Source organism: Salvelinus namaycush, chromosome 8 (genome assembly GCF_016432855.1).
Source record: "Salvelinus namaycush isolate Seneca chromosome 8, SaNama_1.0, whole genome shotgun sequence".
In the NCBI taxonomy this organism is placed as follows: Eukaryota; Metazoa; Chordata; class Actinopteri; order Salmoniformes; family Salmonidae; genus Salvelinus; species Salvelinus namaycush.
In genome coordinates this window covers 62,043,874-62,065,212 of record NC_052314.1, presented here as the reverse complement: position 1 = coordinate 62,065,212, position 21,339 = coordinate 62,043,874, and the positions used below count along the sequence as shown (strand labels likewise).

The following is a 21,339-nucleotide window of genomic DNA, read 5'->3' as shown; positions in this document are numbered from 1 at the left end:
CTCAGAGGCTACCCAGAACATATCCCAGTCCGCGTGATCAAAACAATCTTGAAGCATGGATTCCGATTGGTCAGACCAGCGTTGTATAGACTTTAGCACTGGTACTTCCTGTTTGAGTTTCTGCCTAGAGGAAGGTAGGAGAAAAATGGAGTTGTGATCTTTTTTGCCTGAAGGGAGGGCGGGGGAGGGCCTTGTAGCCATCCCGAAAGGGCGAGTAGCAGTGATCATGTGTTTTAGTAGCGCGGTGTACTACAGCCAATGTATTCATCGAACTTCAGGAGCATTTTCCTCAAATTTGCTTTGTTAAAATCCCCAGCTACAATAAATGCAGCCTCAAGATATGTGGTTTCCAGTTTGGACAAAGTCCGGTGGAGTTCCATGAGGGCTGTCGTGGTATCGGCTTGAGGGAGACAATACACGGCTATGACTATAACCGAAGAGAATTATCTTGGGAGGTAATACGGTCGACATTTGATTGTGAGATTTTATAGGTCGGATGAACAAAAGGACTTGAGTTTCTGTACGCTCTCACAATTACACCATGAGTAGTTAATCATGAAACATACACCTCTGCCTTTCTTCTTCCCAGAGAGTTCTTTATTTCTGTCTGCACGATGTGCTGAGAACCCAGTTGGCTGTATGGACTGGGACAGTATATCCCAAGAGAGCCATGTTTCCGTGAAACAGAGTATAATACAGTCCCTGATGTCTCTCTGGAAGGAGATCCTTGCCCTGAGCTTGTCTACTTTATTGTCCAGAGACTGAACATTGGCGAGTAATAAACTCGGAAGCGGTCAGACTAGAAGTCCACTCTGAATACCTCATCTCCGCCCGCAGCGTCTTGGATCAACCTCTGGGATAAGTTCAATTGTCCTGGGGGAATGAACAAAGGATCCAATTCAGGAAAGTACTATTCCTCGTCTTAATGCTGTTGAGTTACCGCCTCTTTCATATCCAAAAGTTCTTTCCGGCTGTATGTAACAACACAAAACGCGTTGTGGTGCAAAAAAAAATTAAGAAATAACACACACAAAAACGAAATACTGCAAAGTTGCTTTGGAGCTAGAAGCAGAGCTGCCACGTCTGTCGGCGCCATATAATAGTTCCTCGCAGTATTGTAATGGTTCCTTACAGTATTATAACAGTTCCTCACAGTATTATAATGGTTCCTTACAGTATTATAACAGTTCCTCACAGTATTATAATAATTCCTCAGAGTATTATAATAGTTCCTCACAGTATAATAACAGTTCCTCACAGTATTATAATAATTCCTCAGAGTATTATAACAGTTCCTCACAGTATAATAACAGTTCCTCACAGTATTATAATAGTTCGTCACAGTATTATAACAGTTTCTCACAGTATAATAACAGTTCCTCACAGTATTGTAATAGTTCCTCACAGTATTGTAACAGTTCCTCACAATATTATAATAGTTCCTCACAGTATAATAATAGTTCCTCACAGTATTGTAACAGTTCCTCACAATATTATAATAGTTCCTCACAGTATTATAACAGTTCCTCACAGTATTATAATAGTTCCTCACAGTATTGTAACAGTTCCTCACAATATTATAATAGTTCCTCACAGTATTATAATAGTTCCTCACAGTATTATAACAGTTCCTCACAGTATTATAACAGTTCCTCACAGTATTATAATAGCTCCTCACAGTATTATAACAGTTCCTCATAGTATTATAATAGTTCCTCACAGTATTATAATAGTTCCTCACAGTATAATAACAGTTCCTCACAGTATTGTAATAGTTCCTCACAGTATTGTAATAGTTCCTCGCAGTATTATAACAGTTCCTCACAGTATTATAATAGTTCCTCACAGTATTATAATAGTTCCTCACAGTATAATAACAGTTCCTCACAGTATTATAATAGTTCCTCACAGTATTATAATAGTTCCTCACAGTATTGTAATAGTTCCTCACAGTATTGTAATAGTTCCTCACAGTATTGTAACAGTTCCTCACAATATTATAATAGTTCCTCACAGTATTATAACAGTTCCTCACAGTATAATAACAGTTTCTCACAGTATTATAACAGTTCCTCACAGTATTATAACAGTTCCTCACAGTATTATAACAGTTCCTCACAGTATAATAACAGTTCCTCACAGTATTATAACAGTTCCTCACAGTATTATAACAGTTCCTCACAGTATTATAATAGTTCCTCACAGTATTATAATAGTTCCTCACAGTATTATAATAGTTCCTCACAGTATTATAATAGTTCCTCATAGTATTATAACAGTTCCTCACAGTATTATAACAGTTCCTCACAGTATTATAACAGTTCCTCACAGTATTATAACAGTTCCTCACAGTATTATAACAGTTCCTCACAGTATTATAATAGTTCCTCATAGTATTATAACAGTTCCTCACAGTATTATAATAGTTCCTCACAGTATAATAACAGTTCCTCACAGTATTATAACAGTTCCGCAATATTATAATAGTTCCTCACAGTATAATAACAGTTCCTCACAGTATAATAACAGTTCCTCACAGTATTGTAACAGTTCCTCACAGTATTGTAATAGTTCCTCACAGTATTGTAATAGTTCCTCACAGTATTGTAATAGTTCCTCACAGTATTGTAACAGTTCCTCACAATATTATAATAGTTCCTCACAGTATAATAACAGTTCCTCACAGTATTGTAACAGTTCCTCACAGTATAATAACAGTTCCTCACAGTATTGTAACAGTTCCTCACAGTATTGTAACAGTTCCTCACAGTATTGTAATAGTTCCTCACAGTATTGTAATAGTTCCTCACAGTATTGTAATAGTTCCTCACAGTATAATAACAGTTCCTCACAGTATAATAACAGTTCCTCACAATATTATAATAGTTCCTCACAGTATTATAATAGTTCCTCACAGTATTATAATAGTTCCTCACATTATAATAACAGTTCCTCACAGTATTATAATAGTTCCTCACAGTATTATAATTGTTCCTCATAGTATTATAATAGTTCTTCACAGTATTATAATAGTGCCTCACAGTATTATAATAGTTCCTCACATTATAATAACAGTTCCTCACAGTATTATAATAGTTCCTCACAGTATTATAATAGTTCCTCACAGTATTATAATAGTTCCTCACAGTGTTATAATAGTTCCTCACCGTGTTATAATAGTTCCTCACCGTATTATAACAGTTTCTCACAGTATTATAATAGTTTCTCACAGTATTATAACAGTTCCTCACAGTATTATAACAGTTCCTCACAGTATTATAACAGTTCCTCACAGTATTATAATAGTTCCTCACAGTATTATAATAGTTCCTCACAGTATTATAATAGTTCCTCACAGTATTATAATAGTTCCTCATAGTATTATAACAGTTCCTCACAGTATTATAACAGTTCCTCACAGTATTATAACAGTTCCTCACAGTATTATAACAGTTCCTCACAGTATTATAACAGTTCCTCACAGTATTATAATAGTTCCTCATAGTATTATAACAGTTCCTCACAGTATTATAATAGTTCCTCACAGTATTATAATAGTTCCTCACAGTATTGTAACAGTTCCTCGCAGTATTGTAACAGTTCCTTGCAGTATTGTAATAGTTCCTCGCAGTATTATAATAGTTCCTCACAGTATTGTAATAGTTCCTCGCAGTATTATAATAGTTCCTCACAGTATTGTAATAGTTCCTCGCAGTATTATAATAGTTCCTCACAGTATTGTAATAGTTCCTCACATTATTCCTCAAAGTCATTTTCCCAACGCTTTCCCCCTCAATAATCAGCGTTGCTGAGAAATAGGCTATGGATCTGTTGCGTGTATTTATTTATATTTGAATGATTGTCAATTTCATCTTCATACTATAGCATAGCTGTCCCTCTCATACTTTCCTTGTCAGTTCATTATCTTATAGCCTACTTTCGTGAAAGCATAAGGTTTGTAAATACATTTTAAGGAAAGGAGAAATATTTGCTCTTTTACAGTATATGACATTCGCTGGTGGCTTTGATTGACGGGTGCTTTTACGGGGGTGTGCGTGTGAGTGTGAGTTCACTGATTCTCTCTATAGGCCTATATGTCCATTCAGAAAGTTTCCTAAAGTAGCCTGTCTGGACTCCATCTCTTTAATAACAGTCAAATGCTCCTGTCATGATTTAATCTTGTAAAAGGCTTATTTTCTTCTGCTACATTATTTCTCATCCTCTCTTTGAAGAACATATCCCAATGCCATCGAATGACCGCTTATGCAGCTATTTGGGGAAAAGTGGGAGAAAACCCATCGGACTTCATTTGAGTGAACGGTTTTGTGCGTCGAATTAGGATTGTATGCAGAAAAGCCAACAGACAAGGACAGGGTAGGCATATATCTTTATGGCGACTCCATTAATATTTTGTCAATATGAAAATGCGACAGATCCACTCCAACTTGGCATTTCTTCATTTGTTGATTCATATTTGTGAGTAATAACCTGAATAATAAGGAAATTACTTGATAATAACGCAGGGTAATGTCTTGTTTAACCCTGAACGGTTATTTCGGTGACCGTGTATATTGCCTGATCAATTACCGTAACCTCAAATTCCAAGACCGTCACAGCTGCTGCCTATATAGGCTTCTAGTAGTGGCAGTCATTCAGTGTAACAAACATCAGAGAATAAATTAGCCCATGATGCTAGGTGAAGTCTGTGCCACTGAGAACCCCAGCCAGCCCAGATGTTGGGAGCTGGAGCAGTTTGGTGGGGGATTTTTACTTCTCTCTCTCTCTCGCTCTCTCTCTCGCTCTCTCTCTCTCTCTCGCTCTCGCTCTCTCTCGTAAATATGTGCCAGTGAAAACTTCATAACCTCTCCCTCCAGAGAGAGCGGAGCGACCTCGACCGGCCACTACCAGGGTCTTAACTGCACTCTGATGAGCAAACATTTGCATAGGGAGAGTGAAATATCTTACCATGTTCGTTTCTTTCCTGGCATGGAATGGAAAGAGAGAGAGAGGGAAGGGGCTGTAGGCACGGAGTCACACAGTATCCATAGTGGAAGAGAAAGAGATGAGAGACGGAACTGGATGCCAAAATCCACACAGACATTCGTTTGCAGCGCCACATGGGACTGGTAGTGATGATGAGAGAGAGAGAGACAGATTACTGCTGAGTCACAGTTGGTGACCAGAGAAAGTCAGAATACCTAACAACCTTCACAAATGGGTTGTTAAATGTCAGTTCTATAGTATCACTGTAGATATCTATTGAAAATCACATCGTCTGCCATCATTATATGAAGAACCTTTCCCATTGTTAAAATACATGCGCATGTAGGTTATAAAACAATTCCTGCAATACCTGTGTGTTCCTCTGCTGAGCGAGAGAGCAGCATTCTCAGCATGTGTAATTAAGTAGCACATTGTGCAGTGAGTCTGTGGCCCTAGACCCCGAGCTGTCTGGGCAGAGCCTGTACGGTAATTGGTAAATTTACTGGAATCAATGTGCAGGGAGCGCAGCCCGACAGACTGCCAGTCTCAGCATGCTCTAAGAACAGAGGGAAGAGAAAGAGTAGAGAGGAGGAGAAGAGAGAAAACAAAGGGAATGGAGGAACCACAGAATACGGAGGAGAGGAGGAGGAGAGCAAACAGACAAGGTGAAGGAGAAGAAAATGCAACAGAACAGATGAACAGAACAGAACAGATGAACAGAACAGGGCAGAACAGAACAGATGAAAAGAACAGGACAGAACTGATGAATAGGACAGGACAGAACAGGACAGATGAACAGGACAGAACAGAGCAGAACAGATGAACAGAACAGAACAGATGAATAGGACAGGACAGAACAGTACAGATGAACAGAACAGTACAGAACAGGACAGAACAGAACAGATGAATAAAACAGAACAGATGAACAGAACAGGACAGAACAGAACAAATGTACAGAACAGAACAGATGAAAAGAACAGGACAGAACAGAACAGATGAATAGGACAGGACAGAACAGGACAGATGAACAGAACAGTACAGAACAGGACAGAACAGAACAGATGAATAGGACAGGACAGAACAGGACAGATGAACAGAACAGTACAGAACAGGACAGAACAGAACAGAACAGGTGAACAAAACAGGACAGAACAGATGAATAGGACAGAACAGGACAGAACAGGACAGATGATCAGAACAGGACAGAACAGAACAGGACAGATGAACCGAACAGGACAGAATAGAACAGATTAACAGAACAGGACAGGACAGATGGACAGGACAGATTAACAGAACAGGACAGATTAACAGAATAGAACAGATTAACAGAACAGGACAGGACATATTAACAAGACAGGACAGATTAACAGAACAGGACAGATTAACAGAATAGGACAGAACAGAACAGGACAGATTAACAGAATAGGACAGAACAGAACAGGACAGAATAGAACAGATTAACAGAATAGAACAGATTAACAGAATAGAACAGATTAACAGAACAGGACAGATTAACAGAACAGGACAGATTAACAGAACAGGACAGATTAACAGAACAGGACAGATTAACAGAACAGAACAGGACAGATTACAAGAACAGAACAGGACAGATTAACAGAACAGAACAGAACAGATGAACAAAACGGATGAACAAAACGGATGAACAGAACAGACGAACAGAACAGATGAACAGAACAGATTAACAGAACAGATTAACAGAAGTAAGTAAGTACAGGACAGGACAGGAGAGGAGAGGAGAGGAGAGGGAAAACCAAACAACATTTTGGTTTCAGAGAGAGAGGAAGAGTACACTGTACAGTACAGGATTAGAAGGAACAGATCAGTGGAGAGAAGAAAAAACAGAGCAGAACAGAATAAGCAGAGGAGACTGTTTAGAGAGAGGGGGAGTACCCCAGAGATGGATAGAGTGATGTGTGTATCTCTATGGAGAGTACACTAAGACAGGGCTAGTCTGGTCTGAGTAGTATGTCTTCCTCTTATTTTGATTCGAGCCATCCCCCACAGGACCTGTCAAGCCTTGATCCACTGCTGAGTTCGGATTTACAGAGGCAAGGTCACTGTGCTGTTTATTGATCAGCCTGTCTGTCTGTCTAGCTATCTGTCTGGAGAATATAAGAGATTTTTAAGTATGCTCTGTGTGGATTTTACTTACTTTCCACCATGATTGTGTTTTACAGCATTGGTTGGTGGGAAAAGTGTGTTTTTTCAAAGCATTATTTCCCCATAAGGTTTTAGTTTGAATACATATAGGGCATAGAGGAAAATAACCATTTGCGTTTACCCACAAAGTTCTCCTACCGAAGACGGTTGCAAAAATAACTTCCTGTATCATGCGTGTCGGCAAAATCTCTGGAATGTTGGGGAAAAGTATTTAAGAATCATCCTTTAAAGCATGTACTTAATCAATAGCCTCCTACCTAGCTTTACCTTGAAGTAGTGTTTCTTTCAGATGTGTTTTTCAAGTGGCTCACCGCCAGTGCTGCAAGGACATTGAAGGACAAAACCCAGACCAAAAGGAACAGTCTCATAGTTCACAATGAATCCAGGACAACTCTGAACAAGAACAACCCTGACCAAGAATTCAACCTCTTTGCAGAAAACAACACTCTATAGATTTTCAGAGGCTAGGTCGATTAGCTAGCTCAATGCAAACTGATGTTCTATTCTGGATAGACCTGGAGAGAAGAAAACGTTGTACTCTGTAGTTATTCCTGACCTGATACTAACCTAGAAAAACATAGTATAGATACCCATTATACAGTCTACATTAAAATATTTAAAGCAGGTGAAAGCACAATAGGTGAAAGGGCATGAACAGATGCACAGTGCTTAGGGCGGCGGCCTGCTTTGTTAAAAACATTCCTGTGTGTGTGTGTCTGTGTGTCTGTGTGTCTGTGTGTCTGTTTGCATGCACACGCGCATTTGTGTGTGTGTGTCTGTGTCGTAGCTTTCAAAGCCTGGGAGTCTGAGAAGGAGAAGTCGTGAAATATTGGTAGCCAGCTCCAACACCTCTTGACCTGCCCTTTATGAGGTGTGGATCAGAAGATGAGTTCCCTGTCTGTCTTCGTGTGTGTGAAACCCTGGGGTCATTTAGACATTTAACAGGCGTGGACCTAGTGTCTTCAGGTGGCAATGAAATAGGAATTATAGGACAATATAAATGAAAATTGCACTCCTTTAAAGATTGGGTTTACCTCTTGGCTTGGCAATTATTTTGCGCTGTGTCCCGTGTCAGCTTGAGAGAGATGTAAATTACTCAAAGTGCAGGGGTTCGCAGGGTCACAGCTGTGACTGTAATAATATCAGCCTCTTAGGCTCTACCTGAGTAGTTAGAATATATTCTTTGTACTGAAACAAGCTGGCGTGGATATGTGAAAACACACAGTTATCCCTCACATAAACTGTAGTATCCTTTACTCTCATGTGGGTGAAGTGACCTCATAAAGTATCCTCAGTTTATTGAACAGTTGTCATGGCAACGTCGCCTAAAAAAAGGAAAGAAAAGTCTGAAATGTATCCTATGCTAATTAGTAGCATCAGTTGACTTTTAGAAGTCAACACTGTCCTTGTTTTTTCATCACAAGGTCTATCAGATGTGTTCTCTAAATCTCACGTCTGTCCCTAATAGAGAATGGAACTCTAAGCAGTAAACACACATTTTCCTTCTCAACCTCATGCTTCATTTTACATTGGAGCTTATTTTCAATTATCCAACTGTTTCCCTGTCCTTCTTACCTCTGATTAGTGAAGTGAGGAGACTGTAATAACTGTGTCTCAAAAAGACATGCTCCGTTAGATTTTAGATCACGTCCAACTGTAAAGTAACTGGATTATGTCCAGCGGAGGCTGATTAGCTCTAAAATACCACCTCATTCAAGATTTGAAATTCTCCGATATGATCATGATCGCTCTCTTCATATATCTACATGGCTTTTTAAAGTTATTCAAAAGCACATATTCATTGTGGTGTGTCTCTTTAAATTACTATTGTTCCTCTATCTCCAAATCCCTTATTTTGATGTGTGCCTCATGGGCTGCGTTTACACAGGCAGCCCAATTCTGATCTTTTCACATCCGATCTTTCTCAGAGCTGATTTGATTGGTCAAAAGGCCAATTAGTGGAAAAAGATCACAAATGGGCTGCCTGTGTAAAGACAGCCATATCGCCTTCCGCTAACAGTAAACCACTCCAATCACGACTCTCATGAGGAACGTCTGTTGATTTACCATTCAGGAGTGTGTTTGTTCTCAGAGCTAACATATGAATGTGCTATCAGGATCTCTGAGATGAGATAATAGTATTACAGAATGCCTCTATTGTCTTGTTCAGTTGAGGGGAAACGTTTAGAAATGGCGTGAAACAGGGAAGTACTATCTGAAGAGATTGTACTACTGCGTGCCCTACTGAACATAACCAAGGTCTAGTTGTAGCCCTGTAGCTCAAATTGCTCGTCATAGCCATGCAGCTACCCATAGGGCATTATCCTGCTGCTACTAGGGGAGAGAAGAGAAACACCACAATTACTCCACAGGGAATCGAACAAAAAAGACCCATTGACAAATGGGAAGTGTTAAAGTGGATCATTATGACTGTGGTGTCCTGTCTGTTTCCAAAAGCTGATGAACAATTGGCTCTTCTGAGGCAAAGTACTATAGGGGTCCATTTGTGAGGGGTGCATTTAGTGAGGGGTCCATTTAGTGAGGGGTCCATTTGAACCACAATAACCACATTTCCACCTACATGCCATGATACTTCAGCATCTCTTGAAAAAGAATATGATGCAGGGCCTCAGAGGAACCAACTTTTCAGCAGCTTTTGGAAACAGACAGGAAACATAATGGTCCACTTTAACCCATTTGTCAATGGGTCTTTTTCGGTAGATACCCCGTGGAGTAATTGCAGTGTTCCTCTTCTCTCCCATTTCTATGATCAGAAAAGACACTGTAAATGCACTGATTTTTTTCAGGACTTGGCAGTTAGCCACTTTGGCGTAACGACGACTCCTAAATCCTCAAAAGACATCAAACCAGGAAGGGAAACATTTTGCCTGCCCTGCGATGACTAATATGATTATACACACCTTTGAGATTTATCATATCAGGAGTGTGTGTGTGTTTGTGTGAGAGAGAAGGAGAGATTACGAAGCCCTATCTGCACCACGGTGCTTTTAAAAGTAGCATTTCATAAAAGCTTTTTCTTCCCCCTCCGGTTATGACTTCAAATAAAATCAATGTTTATTGGTCACGTGCACAGTTTTGCAGATGTTATCGCCAATGCAGCAAAATGCGTATGTTTCCAGCTCCAACAATGCAGCAAAATGCGTATGTTTCTAGCTCCAACAATGCAGCAATATCTAGCAATACAATAACAATGCTCACATAATCCAAAAGTAAAATAAAAGAACAAGAAATTAAGACATATCCGATTGAGTAATGTCAGTCAGGAATGCAAATAAATATTTCTTTATTTTTACTATTTTCTACATTGTAGAATAATAGTGAAGACATCAAAACTATGAAATAACACACATGGAATCATGTAGTAACCAAAAGAAGTGTTAAATAAATATATTTACATTTTAGATTCTTCAAAGTAGCCACCCGTTGCCTTGATGACAGCTTTGCACTCTTGGCATTCTCTCAAACAGCTTCACCTGGAATGCTTTTCCAACAGTCTTGAAGGAGTTCCCACATATGCTGAGCACGTGTTGGTTGCTTTTCCTTCACTCTGCGGTCCAACTCATCCCAAACCATCTCAATTTGGTTGAGGTCGGGTGATTGTAAAGCCCAGGTCATCTGATGCAGCATTCCATCACTGTCCTTCTTGGTCAAATAGAGGTGTGTTGGGTCATTGTACTGTTGAAAAACAAATGATAATCCCACTAAGTGCAAACTAGATGGGATGGCGTATTACTGCAGAATTCTGTGGTAGCAATGCTGGTTATTCTGTGGTAGCAATGCTGGTTAACTTCTACCGCCTCAGAAACCCGGATCCGGGAGCACCCCCCACCCCCCACCCCCCACTGACTAGCATAGCTAGCATAGCGTCACAAGTAAATAGTAGCATCTAAATATCATTAAATCACAAGTCCAAGACACCAAATGAAAGATACAGATCTTGTGAATAAAGCCATCATTTCTGATTTTTAAAACGTTTTACAGGGAAGACAAAATATGTAAATCTATTAGCTAACCACGTTAGCAAAAGACACCACTTTTCTAACTCCATCAGTTTCTTACTCCATCAGGTGCTATCACCAATTCGACCAAATAAAGATATATATAGCCACTAACCAAGAAAAAACTTCATCAGATGACAGTCTGATAACATATTTATTGTATAGCATAGGTTTTGTTAGAAAAATGTGCATATTTCAGGTATAAATCATAGTTTGCCATTGCAGCCACCATCACAAATCTCACCAAAGCGACTAGAATTACTACAGAGAGCAACGTGTATTACCAATTTACTCATCATAAAACATTTCTTAAAAATACACAGCGCATAGCAATGGAAAGACACAGATCTTGTGAATTCAGACAATATTTCAGATTTTCTAAGTGTTTTACAGCGAAAACACAATATAGCGTTATATTAGCATACCACATGTGCAAACGTTACCCGAGCATTGATTCAAGGCAAAGAGAGCGATAACGTTATCATCACCAAAATATATTAATTTTTTCACTAACCTTCTCAGAATTCTTCCGATGACACTCCTGTAACATCATATTACACAATCCATATAGAGTTTGATCGAAAATGTGCATATTTAGCGGCACAAATCGTGCTTACACAATGGAAATAATGTCCAACTACTCAAGCAATCTGCCCGGCGCCATCTTGAAAAGACACCTATTTTTATCGAAAACTATTCATAAACTTGACACAAAAAAAAAAAGTTGGACAGCAATTGAAAGACAAATTAGTTCTTAATGCAATCGCTGAATTACATTTCTAAAATTATCCTTACTGTGCAATACAGGGTTCGCCAAAGCGAAGCTACACAAAAAAAAATGGCGATATATGCGTTTAACATTTTTCAACAGAACAACGATTTATCATCATAAATAGTTCTTACTATGAGCTGATCTTCCATCAGAATCTTGGGCAATGTATCCTTTCTCCGGTCTAATCGTCTTTTGGTCGAAAGATGTCCTCTTGTCCTGTCGAAATGGCCACTAACGTTCGGCATGTACTGGAAAAGTGCCCAGCTCTTGGAAGTGCGTCACAAAGAAATACCAGAAAATCGCACTAAACGGATATAAATTGCTATAAAACGGTTTAAATTAACTACCTTATGATGTTTTTAACACCTATAACGAGTAAAAACATGACCGGGGATATAGAAGTGGCTAAACCAAAGCTTGGAAGGAGGCCAGTCCGACGTCCATCGTGCGTCAGGCGCAGGGAGGAAAAGAAAGCTACTTCCGCCTTGTGGTCTTTTATACAGTCCCAGATTGCGCAATCGACTCCATTCAAATTGTCACCACTTACTGACATCTAGAGGAAGGCGTAGGCAGTGTTTGTATCCCCATAGCATTCACAGGGACCTTAAAACTGACCTGGGAACAGGGGCAAAGATTTCTGAAATCTCACTCCCTGTCAGGAAAAGTGCTGTAGAATGAGTTCTGTTTCACTCAGAGACATAATTCCAACTGTTTTAGAAACTAGAGAGTGTTTTCTATCCAATAATAATAATAATATGCATATTGTACGAGCAAGAATTGAGTACTAGGCAGTTTAATTTGGCAACGTCAAAAAAAAAAGTGCTAACAGCTCCCCCTATTGACAAAAAGTTAAGTGTGCCTTGAATTCTAAATAAATCACAAACAGTGTCACCAGCAACGCACCCCCACACCATCACACGACCTCCTCCATGCTTCACGGTGGGGTGGGAACCACACATGCAGAGATCGTCCATTCACCTACTCTGCGTCTCACAAACACACGACGGTTGGAACCAAAAATCTCGAATTTGGACTCATCAGACCAAAGGACACATTTCCACCGGTCTAATGTCTATTGCTCGTGTTTCTTGGCCCAAGTAAGTCTCCTTTTCTTATTGGTGTCCTTCAGTAGTGGTTTCTTTGCAGCAATTCGACCATGAAGGCCTGATTCACACAGTCTCCTCTGAACAGTTGATGTTGAGATAGATGTGTCTGTTACTTAAACTCTGTGAAGCATTTATTTGGGCTGCAATTTCTGAGGCTGGTGACTCTAATGAACTTATCCTCTGCAGCAGAGGTAACTCTGGGTCTTCCTTTCCTGTGGCGGTCCTCATGAGAGCCAGTTTCATCATAGCGCTTGATGGTTTAATATGGACTTGGTCTTTTACAAAAAATTCTGTGTACCAACCCTACCTAGTCACAGCACAACTGATTAGCTGAAACGCATTGAGAAGGGAAGAAATTAAAGAAATTACCTTTTAAGAAAGCACACCTGTTAATTGAAATGCATTCCAGGTGATGACCTCATGAAGCTGGTTGAGAGAATGCCAATAGTGTGTAAAGCTGTCATCAAGGCAAAGGGTGACTACTTTGAAGAATCTCAAATATAAAATACATTTTGATTTGTTTAACACTTTTTTGGTTACTCCATGATTCCATATGTGTTATTTCATAGTTTTGATGTATTCACTATTATTCTACAATGTAGAAAATAGTAAAAATAAAGAAAAGCACTTGAGTGAATAGCAGTGTCCAAACGTTTGACTGGTACTGTATGTATGTGAATGGTGTGTATAGACAGTAAGGACAGTATATGAATAGAACAGGTGTGTACAGTCGTTGCCAAAAGTTAATTTCCACAAAGTTTGCTGCTTCGGTGTCTAGATATTTTTGTCAGATATTACTATGGAATACTGAAGTATAATTACAAGCATTTCATAAGTCTCAAAGGCTTTTTTTGACAATTACATGAAGTTGATGCAAAAAGTCAATATTTGCAGATGTCCCTTCTTTTTCAAGACCTCTGCAATCCGCCCTGGCATGCTATCAATTAACTTCTGGGCCACATCCTGACTGATTGCAGCCCATTCTTGCATAATCAATGCTTGGAGTTTGTCAGAATTTGTGGGTTTTTGTTTGTCCACGCGCCTCTTGAAGTTGACCACAAGTTCTCAATGGGATTAAGGTCTGGGGAGTTTCCTGGCCATGGGCCCAAAATATCAATGTTTTGTTCCCCGCTTAGTTATCACTTTTGCCTTGTGGCAAGGTGCTCCATCATGCTGGAAAGGGCATTGTTCGTCACCAAACTGTTCCTGGATGGTTGGGAGAAGTTGCTCTCGGAGGATGTGTTGGTACCATTCTTTATTCATGGCTGTGTTCTTAGGCTAAATTGTGAGTGAGCCCACTCCCTTGGCTGAGAAGCAACCCCACACATGAATGGTCTCAGGATGCTTTACTGTGGCATGACACAGGACTGATGGTAGTGCTCACCTTGTCTTCTCCTGACAAGCTTTTTTTCCGGATGCCCCAAACAATCGGAAAGGGGATTCATCAGAGAAAATTACTTTACCCCAGTCCTCACCAGTCCAATCCCTCCCTATACCTTTTGCAGAATATCAGTCTGTCCCTGATGTTTTTCCTGGAGAGAAGTGGCTTCTTTGCTGCCCTTTTTGACACCAGGCCGTCCTCCAAAAGTCTTCGCCTCACTGTCCGTGCAGACGCACGCACACCTGCCTGCTGCCATTCCTGAGCAAGCTCTGTACTGGTGGTGCCCCGATCCCGCAGCTGAATCAACTTTAGGAGACGGTCCTGGCGCTTGCTGGACTTTCTTGGGCTCCCTGAAGCCTTCTTCACAACAATTGAACCGCTCTCCTTGAAGTACTTGATGATCCGATAAATGGTTGATTATGGTGCAATCTTACTGGCAGCAATATCCTTGCCTGTGAAGCCCTTTTTGTGCACGACTGTACAGCAGTAGTTATATAGGATGAGCCTTGACTAGGATACAGTACAATATTAAGTTTGTAAAACAGTATGTAAACATTATTAAAGTAACCAATGTTCAATGACATTAGATGAATGTACAGCATAAAACATTTACTGTATTTGTGTTTGCAGCAAGCTCCCTGCTAAAGTTCAGGTTAAAGGCAATTATTTCTCTGAACCTCCAAGTCAACCTTCAAAATTCACAGAAAGCAGAACAAAGCGTAGGGTATCTGAATTATTACCAAGTTCTAGCTTTTGTTGCACTGGGAAGCACTTTAGAGATCAATTTGAAGTCACTTCAGGCTCGTTCATGCATACGTTTTTTTTGACAGTTGAATTCAAATGTCATTCATATAGAATCATTTTTTTTAAATATTAGAATCAGCACATGTTCAACTGTTGATGGAGTGAAGGGAGAATGAATAGAAATGATGGCCAGTTAAATTATCAGGGCTGAGTGTTCTATCAAAATGTAAGTGTTTTACCTTTCTCTTCATGTTACTGTTCGGCTGAGGCTCACACTGAATTGCAACGTTTAATCTCTCGGAGTGGGTGATGATGGAATGATGGAATTGTCCCCCACCCTCTTCCTCCTCTCCTCTTTCTCAGGGCTTCTCGCTGGGGCTGAGCGAAGGACACATTTACACCTGGACGGACGGCTTGAGGAGGAGAGACTGGCATGATAACGAGAGCATCAGGCGAGACGAACTGCGTGTCGGTACGTCTCACAGAGAACTCACAGGAAACCACAGACAATCACTACACCTCCTGTAGCTAAAGAGTTTTCACTCTGCACACAGCGAGCAAGCTGAGACCTCACGTAACAAATGTCCACGTAAAGAACTTCAACCAAGTCTATCTTTATCATGACGTACTGTAATGGTTTCCATGAAGGTAAAGGGGAGATTGTTTTCCAAGGCAGTAAGTGTATTATTAAGGTACAGTAGGTACTGTACAGTAACTTTGTAAGTCATATTGGTCTATTTGATAATGTTCGCTTTAGCTCTGCTTCTTGAGCAATGGGAGCCCAAATGCTGGACAAATGCATTTCCATTTGAGACATGTAAAAAAAAAAATAACAAATGATGGTCTGTTTCCACCAAGTAGAGGCAAGACTAACCCTTAGCTAAGTGAGAACATATACCAGGATCTCAATTCCGATTTACATTAATTAGAAAAGGTCACTGATAGACAAGCCATTAGTATCCACTATTCAAACAAGAAGTATCTGGGGGAGGGGTGTTCGGGCCAGAAATTATTGTGTCCACACATAACCCAGCGATTTCCATTCATTACATAAATGTCAAGTAAAGAGCAGAGAGGCAGAGGCCCAATGTTCCTCTCCTAATCCAAACACAGTATCTGTGTCTCCTTCCTGCCGCTGTGCAGTTACAGCATCACTCAAAAAGAGCTCCATTTGAAACTTAAGTATTTTCAGTCTTGACCCCCTTAAGGTTAAATCACTGTGCCATTGCCAGTTAAAGCTTCAATATTTTAGCAGATAGATTTCAATAGTCCCATCCTGGTAGAGACCTAGTCTGCATCCCAAACGGAACCTTAGTTCCTACATAGTGCACTACTTTTGACCAGTTCTGGGTAGTGCACGATATAGGGAATAAGGTGGGTTTTGGAACGTACCCCAGAGCTGGGAAACATTTGAAGCCAAGCCGGATAAATCATCAATGCCAGACAGGAAATATATTATTTCGGTCAGGGGTTCATGTCAACTGTAGATAAACATGTCAGAGGCAATATTAATGACCAGGCAACAATGGAGAATAGAACACTTTTACAGCTTCTGGAATTGCGGAACTCGGCTGTAAATTCTAATGCATGCAGACTTCAGAGTATTAAATAAAGTCATTAGCCAGATTAGACTAAGTTGAATTGCTACCAGACTAGAACAGAGACGTCAAACAGGGCTTCTGTCCTAAATAGCACCCTATTCCCCACATTCCCCTATGGGCCCTCTTCGGAAGTAGTGCACTATGTAGGGAATAGGGTGCCATTAGGGTGGCAGACCTGTCACATCACGTAACCCTACAATATGGCTGCCTAAATCCTGAAAGCTGCCCTCTCTGCCCTCCTGTCTGGTCAGATCATGATGCATGGTCATTGTCCCACCAGACCTCCACCACATATGTACCACACCATCTGTTGAGCCTCGATTGTACGTTTGCGGTGACCATGATAAAAGCTTTCTATTCATTTTGGATGAATCAAGCTGATTATAGCTCATCAGTGCATGATGGATGAAAAGTGTAGTCTACTATATGTATTAACCACTCACAAATCTAAAGCAGCTCATATACAAATGCTCTGTATAATGAATTGTAGGCATGTGTATTAACCACTTATAAAGCTGCAGTGCTGGTAAGCAACGTCATTGTACTGTGATGGGCCTGTCAATCAAGTAGACGTCAGCCTCTTGCCCATCTCTGTTGTGAATAGATTAGTGATTACAGAACAGGGCCTGCATTCAAATTGTGTCTCCGAGTAGGAGTGCTGATCTAGGATCAGGTCCCCCTTGTCCATGACATCTTATTAATTATGATCTAAAAGGATAAAATGATCCTAGTCTGAGACTCTTTGTGAATAATAGACTCATAATCACCACCATCCCCCAACCAGGAAGCTGTGGAAAATCTAACCCCATTGAACAGCATGTAGGAATTATTAATGTGTTAAACCAATTAAGTGATTTTCTCTATATATTGTCTATCCCATTATGCCTTTTAAAAGCATCCATTTACATGTTCTGTCAGCAGGGAAATTGGGTGAGTGCACTTTGTCCATGTTTTACTTTAGTTTTTTGAACCGCCATTGTTTCGAAAATCAAGCCCCTTCCGAGTGAAACGATGGAATGGAAAACCATTACTATTGAACATTAATGTGTGGGTGTGCTGGATTGGAATATTTAATTTGCTTGGTTTTTCGCCTCCCTCCTGTGAGCTTGCCTGCCCTGTGCTGTGGGTGTAGTGTTTCAATAATTATGTACCGAGGAAAATTAGCTTTCAGCGGCCAACAATACTCACAGTAGAGTTATTGAACTCACCGCATTATTGAGAGAGAGGGATCACTGGTTATGTCAATGTATAATTCACGTTGATGAGAGAAATTATGAACGATGTAAAACTTGGCAAGTGATTTATTCATTAGCGTTGGTTTTGGCGAAGGATGTGAAATGAATTGTGTTTATGAGAGGACAGGGACGTGGGTTTCGTTTCATCCTATTTCCAGCCGACTCTAAGATTGTGGCATACGATACCTACTTGAAACATAAGCCTTTACTTGGCAGACGGCGCCCACAAAATATTTCCCACCTCCCGCTTCCAAATCCATTTAATATTTTACAAAAACAAAGATTTTTCTATTTCTCTCCTTTGTACTGGTCCTGGAAACTTTCCATGTTTTCCTCGGTCTCGCTCACACATCAAAAGAAAAGCCTCTCGTTAAGAATGTCATTGTTTTCCTTTCTGCATCCTCTCCGTACATCAAACAAAGCCGGCTGTCAGTGTACATTAACCGCATGTTTGCCACGCCAGGAGTGTTTTCAGGGATAACCTTAACATACCGTACAATAATATGCGCTAAAACAGTTTTTTCCCCCTAGGATATTTCTCTCTATATTATAAGCTTTCTCTTTATATTAGAAGCAGTACATTTCTCTCATATGTGCCCTCGTCCAAAAAGAACAATGCACATTAGCAGGATTCCGGAATTAGATGCTTCTATACCCACTTGTGATTTCATTGCAGCATCCTCTAATAAAGTATGCCGATAGGATCCTCTACTTCTGGCCCCTTGGAGGTATAAACGAGGTAAACGGTTTCATTAGATGAAAGAGAAGCTGTCAGTCAATTGTGATTGGCAGCTTAAGTGATATGTAACGCCTTCCCTTCAGCGTCGGTGCCCCTGGGGCTTGATTCATGGTGGGCAGTTAGTCAAGCTCATGGCAGTAATGCACATGGCAGAGTGTGAGCCAATGATTCTGTCACCACGCAGACTCTTTCTGAGGTTTTACATCTCAGTACAGGACTCAAGATTAAACAGTAGGGGGGTTGCAGAACAAATGGATGGACTCAAGAGTACAGCCTGTGTGGATAGATACTATAGTATGTCACCATAGTTACTGGCATAGTATATCACATGCAATGGCATCAAAAACATAGCGTTTTATTCTTAATTGGTTTCAGTGCACACAGCAAACCATTTCATCACCTTGGTAACCACTAACCAGCAACATTTGATTGAACAAATACAGTAACACTTTACCTCAAGCCTGCAGGTATAATGTTTTAGGTCTATAACTTGTTATAAGCATCCATGAGCTTTTATAATCATCGAATGGTGCTGTATATCAAAGTTTCAGTACAGCTACTGATCCACACTCATGTAGGCTACTGTTTTTAGCATTGCATGCTTTACCAAGCCCCCCTAATGAGATACTCACACCGTAGCAGTTCAAATGAACACACAGCTCTTAGCCTATTGTTTGTATTTCACTTGTGCCTAAACGGCAGTATCCAAGGAGATTTCAATCTCCTCTTCTCTATCAGCATGTTAAGCAGAGTGTGTAGAGGGCTGCTTATTCAATTTAAGAAGTCCCGGTTCCTGTTGTTGGTTTGGGGCCAACGTTGATTACAATACTGAAAACAGTGTTTTGCATCTCTAAATAGACACACACACACACAAACACACATACACACGTACATACTCACACTCCTGATCTCACAGACGTGTGTATAATTGTATTAGTGATCGCAGGGCAGGCCAAATGTTTCCCTTCCTGGTTTGATGTCTTTTGAGGATTTAGGAGTCGTCGTTACGCCAAAGTGGCTAACTGCCAAGTCCTGAAAAAAGTCTGTGCATTTACAGTGTCTTTTCTGATCATAGAAATGGGAGAGAAGAGGAACACTGCACTTACTCCACAGGGTATCTACCGAAAAAGACCCAAATGGGTTAAAGTGGACCATTATTACCCTCTGAGACACAAACACACACACAGACACTAACTCTCTCTCTCTCTCTCACGCACGCACGCACGCACACACGCACGCACACACACACAAAGCACCTTGAGTTTTCACAGTATTTTCTGTCTTTTAGGGAAAGGGGAGCACGGCAAGCCCTACCCTCTGGCTGAGGATGAGTGTGACGACTCGGTTTACAAGGAGAACGGCTTCAACATCTACGTTAGTAACAACATCGCCCTGGACCGCTCTCTACCAGACATCAGACATCCAAAGTAAGTAGAGGGACAGATGGGTCTTTCTCTGACCCAAATGTTGACGGAATAAATGTGCAGAGCAGAGGTAATAACGTGTGTTAATTGGGGGTCAATTGCTGCACTACTAACGAGAGAACAAGGTGGCGTGCGTGTTAACATTTCACTTCAAACACAAAATGGGGTCACACCTCGCATCTCCAACGATGTTGTCTTCTCTAATCCCCCAGGTCTTAGTATCTGTGTCTGTTCAATGGCTTGGAGGAGAGGAGCTTGAACAAACACGTTCACCTCTATTGATCCTCACATCAAATACATGTGAATGTAACCCGTATACAATGCACACGATTTGCACTGGCACTTTACTGCTATTCATTAGTAGGCAAACATGGCTAATATCATTACATGGAAAATGGCAGCTTACATCGATTAGGGGTTTGTTGTGGGTGGTTACTCTGCTACTAGTTGAACAGTGCTGTGTATGTACGTTAGGATGGCCGTATTGGCTGCTTTTCGCAGTGATGTCAGATATTGCTTAAAGAGGATTTGCAATGAGGTATTTGATGGATTGGTCCATAATGGCTCTCAGGGAGCACTAGAAGGCATTGTAAGAAAGTGAGAGAGAGAAAACACTGGCCTTCTGCGCACCATTAGGCCCTCATAGAAACAACATGGATTTTCTCTCTCTCTCTCTCTCTCTCTCTCTCTCTCTCTCTCTCTCTCTCTCTCTCTCTCTCTCTCTCTCTCTCTCTCTCTCTCTGTCTCTCTGTCTCTCTGTCTCTCTGTCTCTCTGTCTCTATCTCCTTGCAAGAAACAAATCCTCCAGTAACTCCTACTGCAATGGGTTGGAAGTCAGGAGGGGGGTTGCAGTAGTGTTACAGCTCTGTCGATAATGAGAACTATTCCCTCCGCTGCGGGGGGCTGAGAGTGACTGCATCCCAATGGCACCCTACTCCCTATATAGTGAACTACTTTTTACCCTACGGGCCCTGGTAAAACATAATGCACTTTATAGGGCATAGGGTGCCGTTTGGACTCCAAGTGATTCCATGTTAGCGAGGTAGGGAAATTAGATGCCACACTGTGCTGTGCATACTGTGGAGAGGGATATGGGGACATTTTCTCATTTGAAAGCTAGTTAAGCTTAGGATTGAAATATAGTGTTTTCTCCC

At 40.6% G+C, this 21,339-nt stretch overlaps 1 protein-coding gene across 1 annotated transcript in view; it reads left to right on the top strand.

Annotated features, from left to right (window-relative positions):
- Positions 1-21,339, top strand: part of LOC120052233 (polypeptide N-acetylgalactosaminyltransferase-like 6) — a 256,332-nt gene that overhangs the window by 52,357 nt on the left and 182,636 nt on the right. The window contains exons 2-3 of the mRNA XM_038999056.1: positions 15,550-15,658; positions 20,050-20,188. Of these exons, the coding sequence (XP_038854984.1) occupies positions 15,550-15,658; positions 20,050-20,188 (248 nt within the window). The remainder of the gene's footprint in view (positions 1-15,549; positions 15,659-20,049; positions 20,189-21,339) is intronic.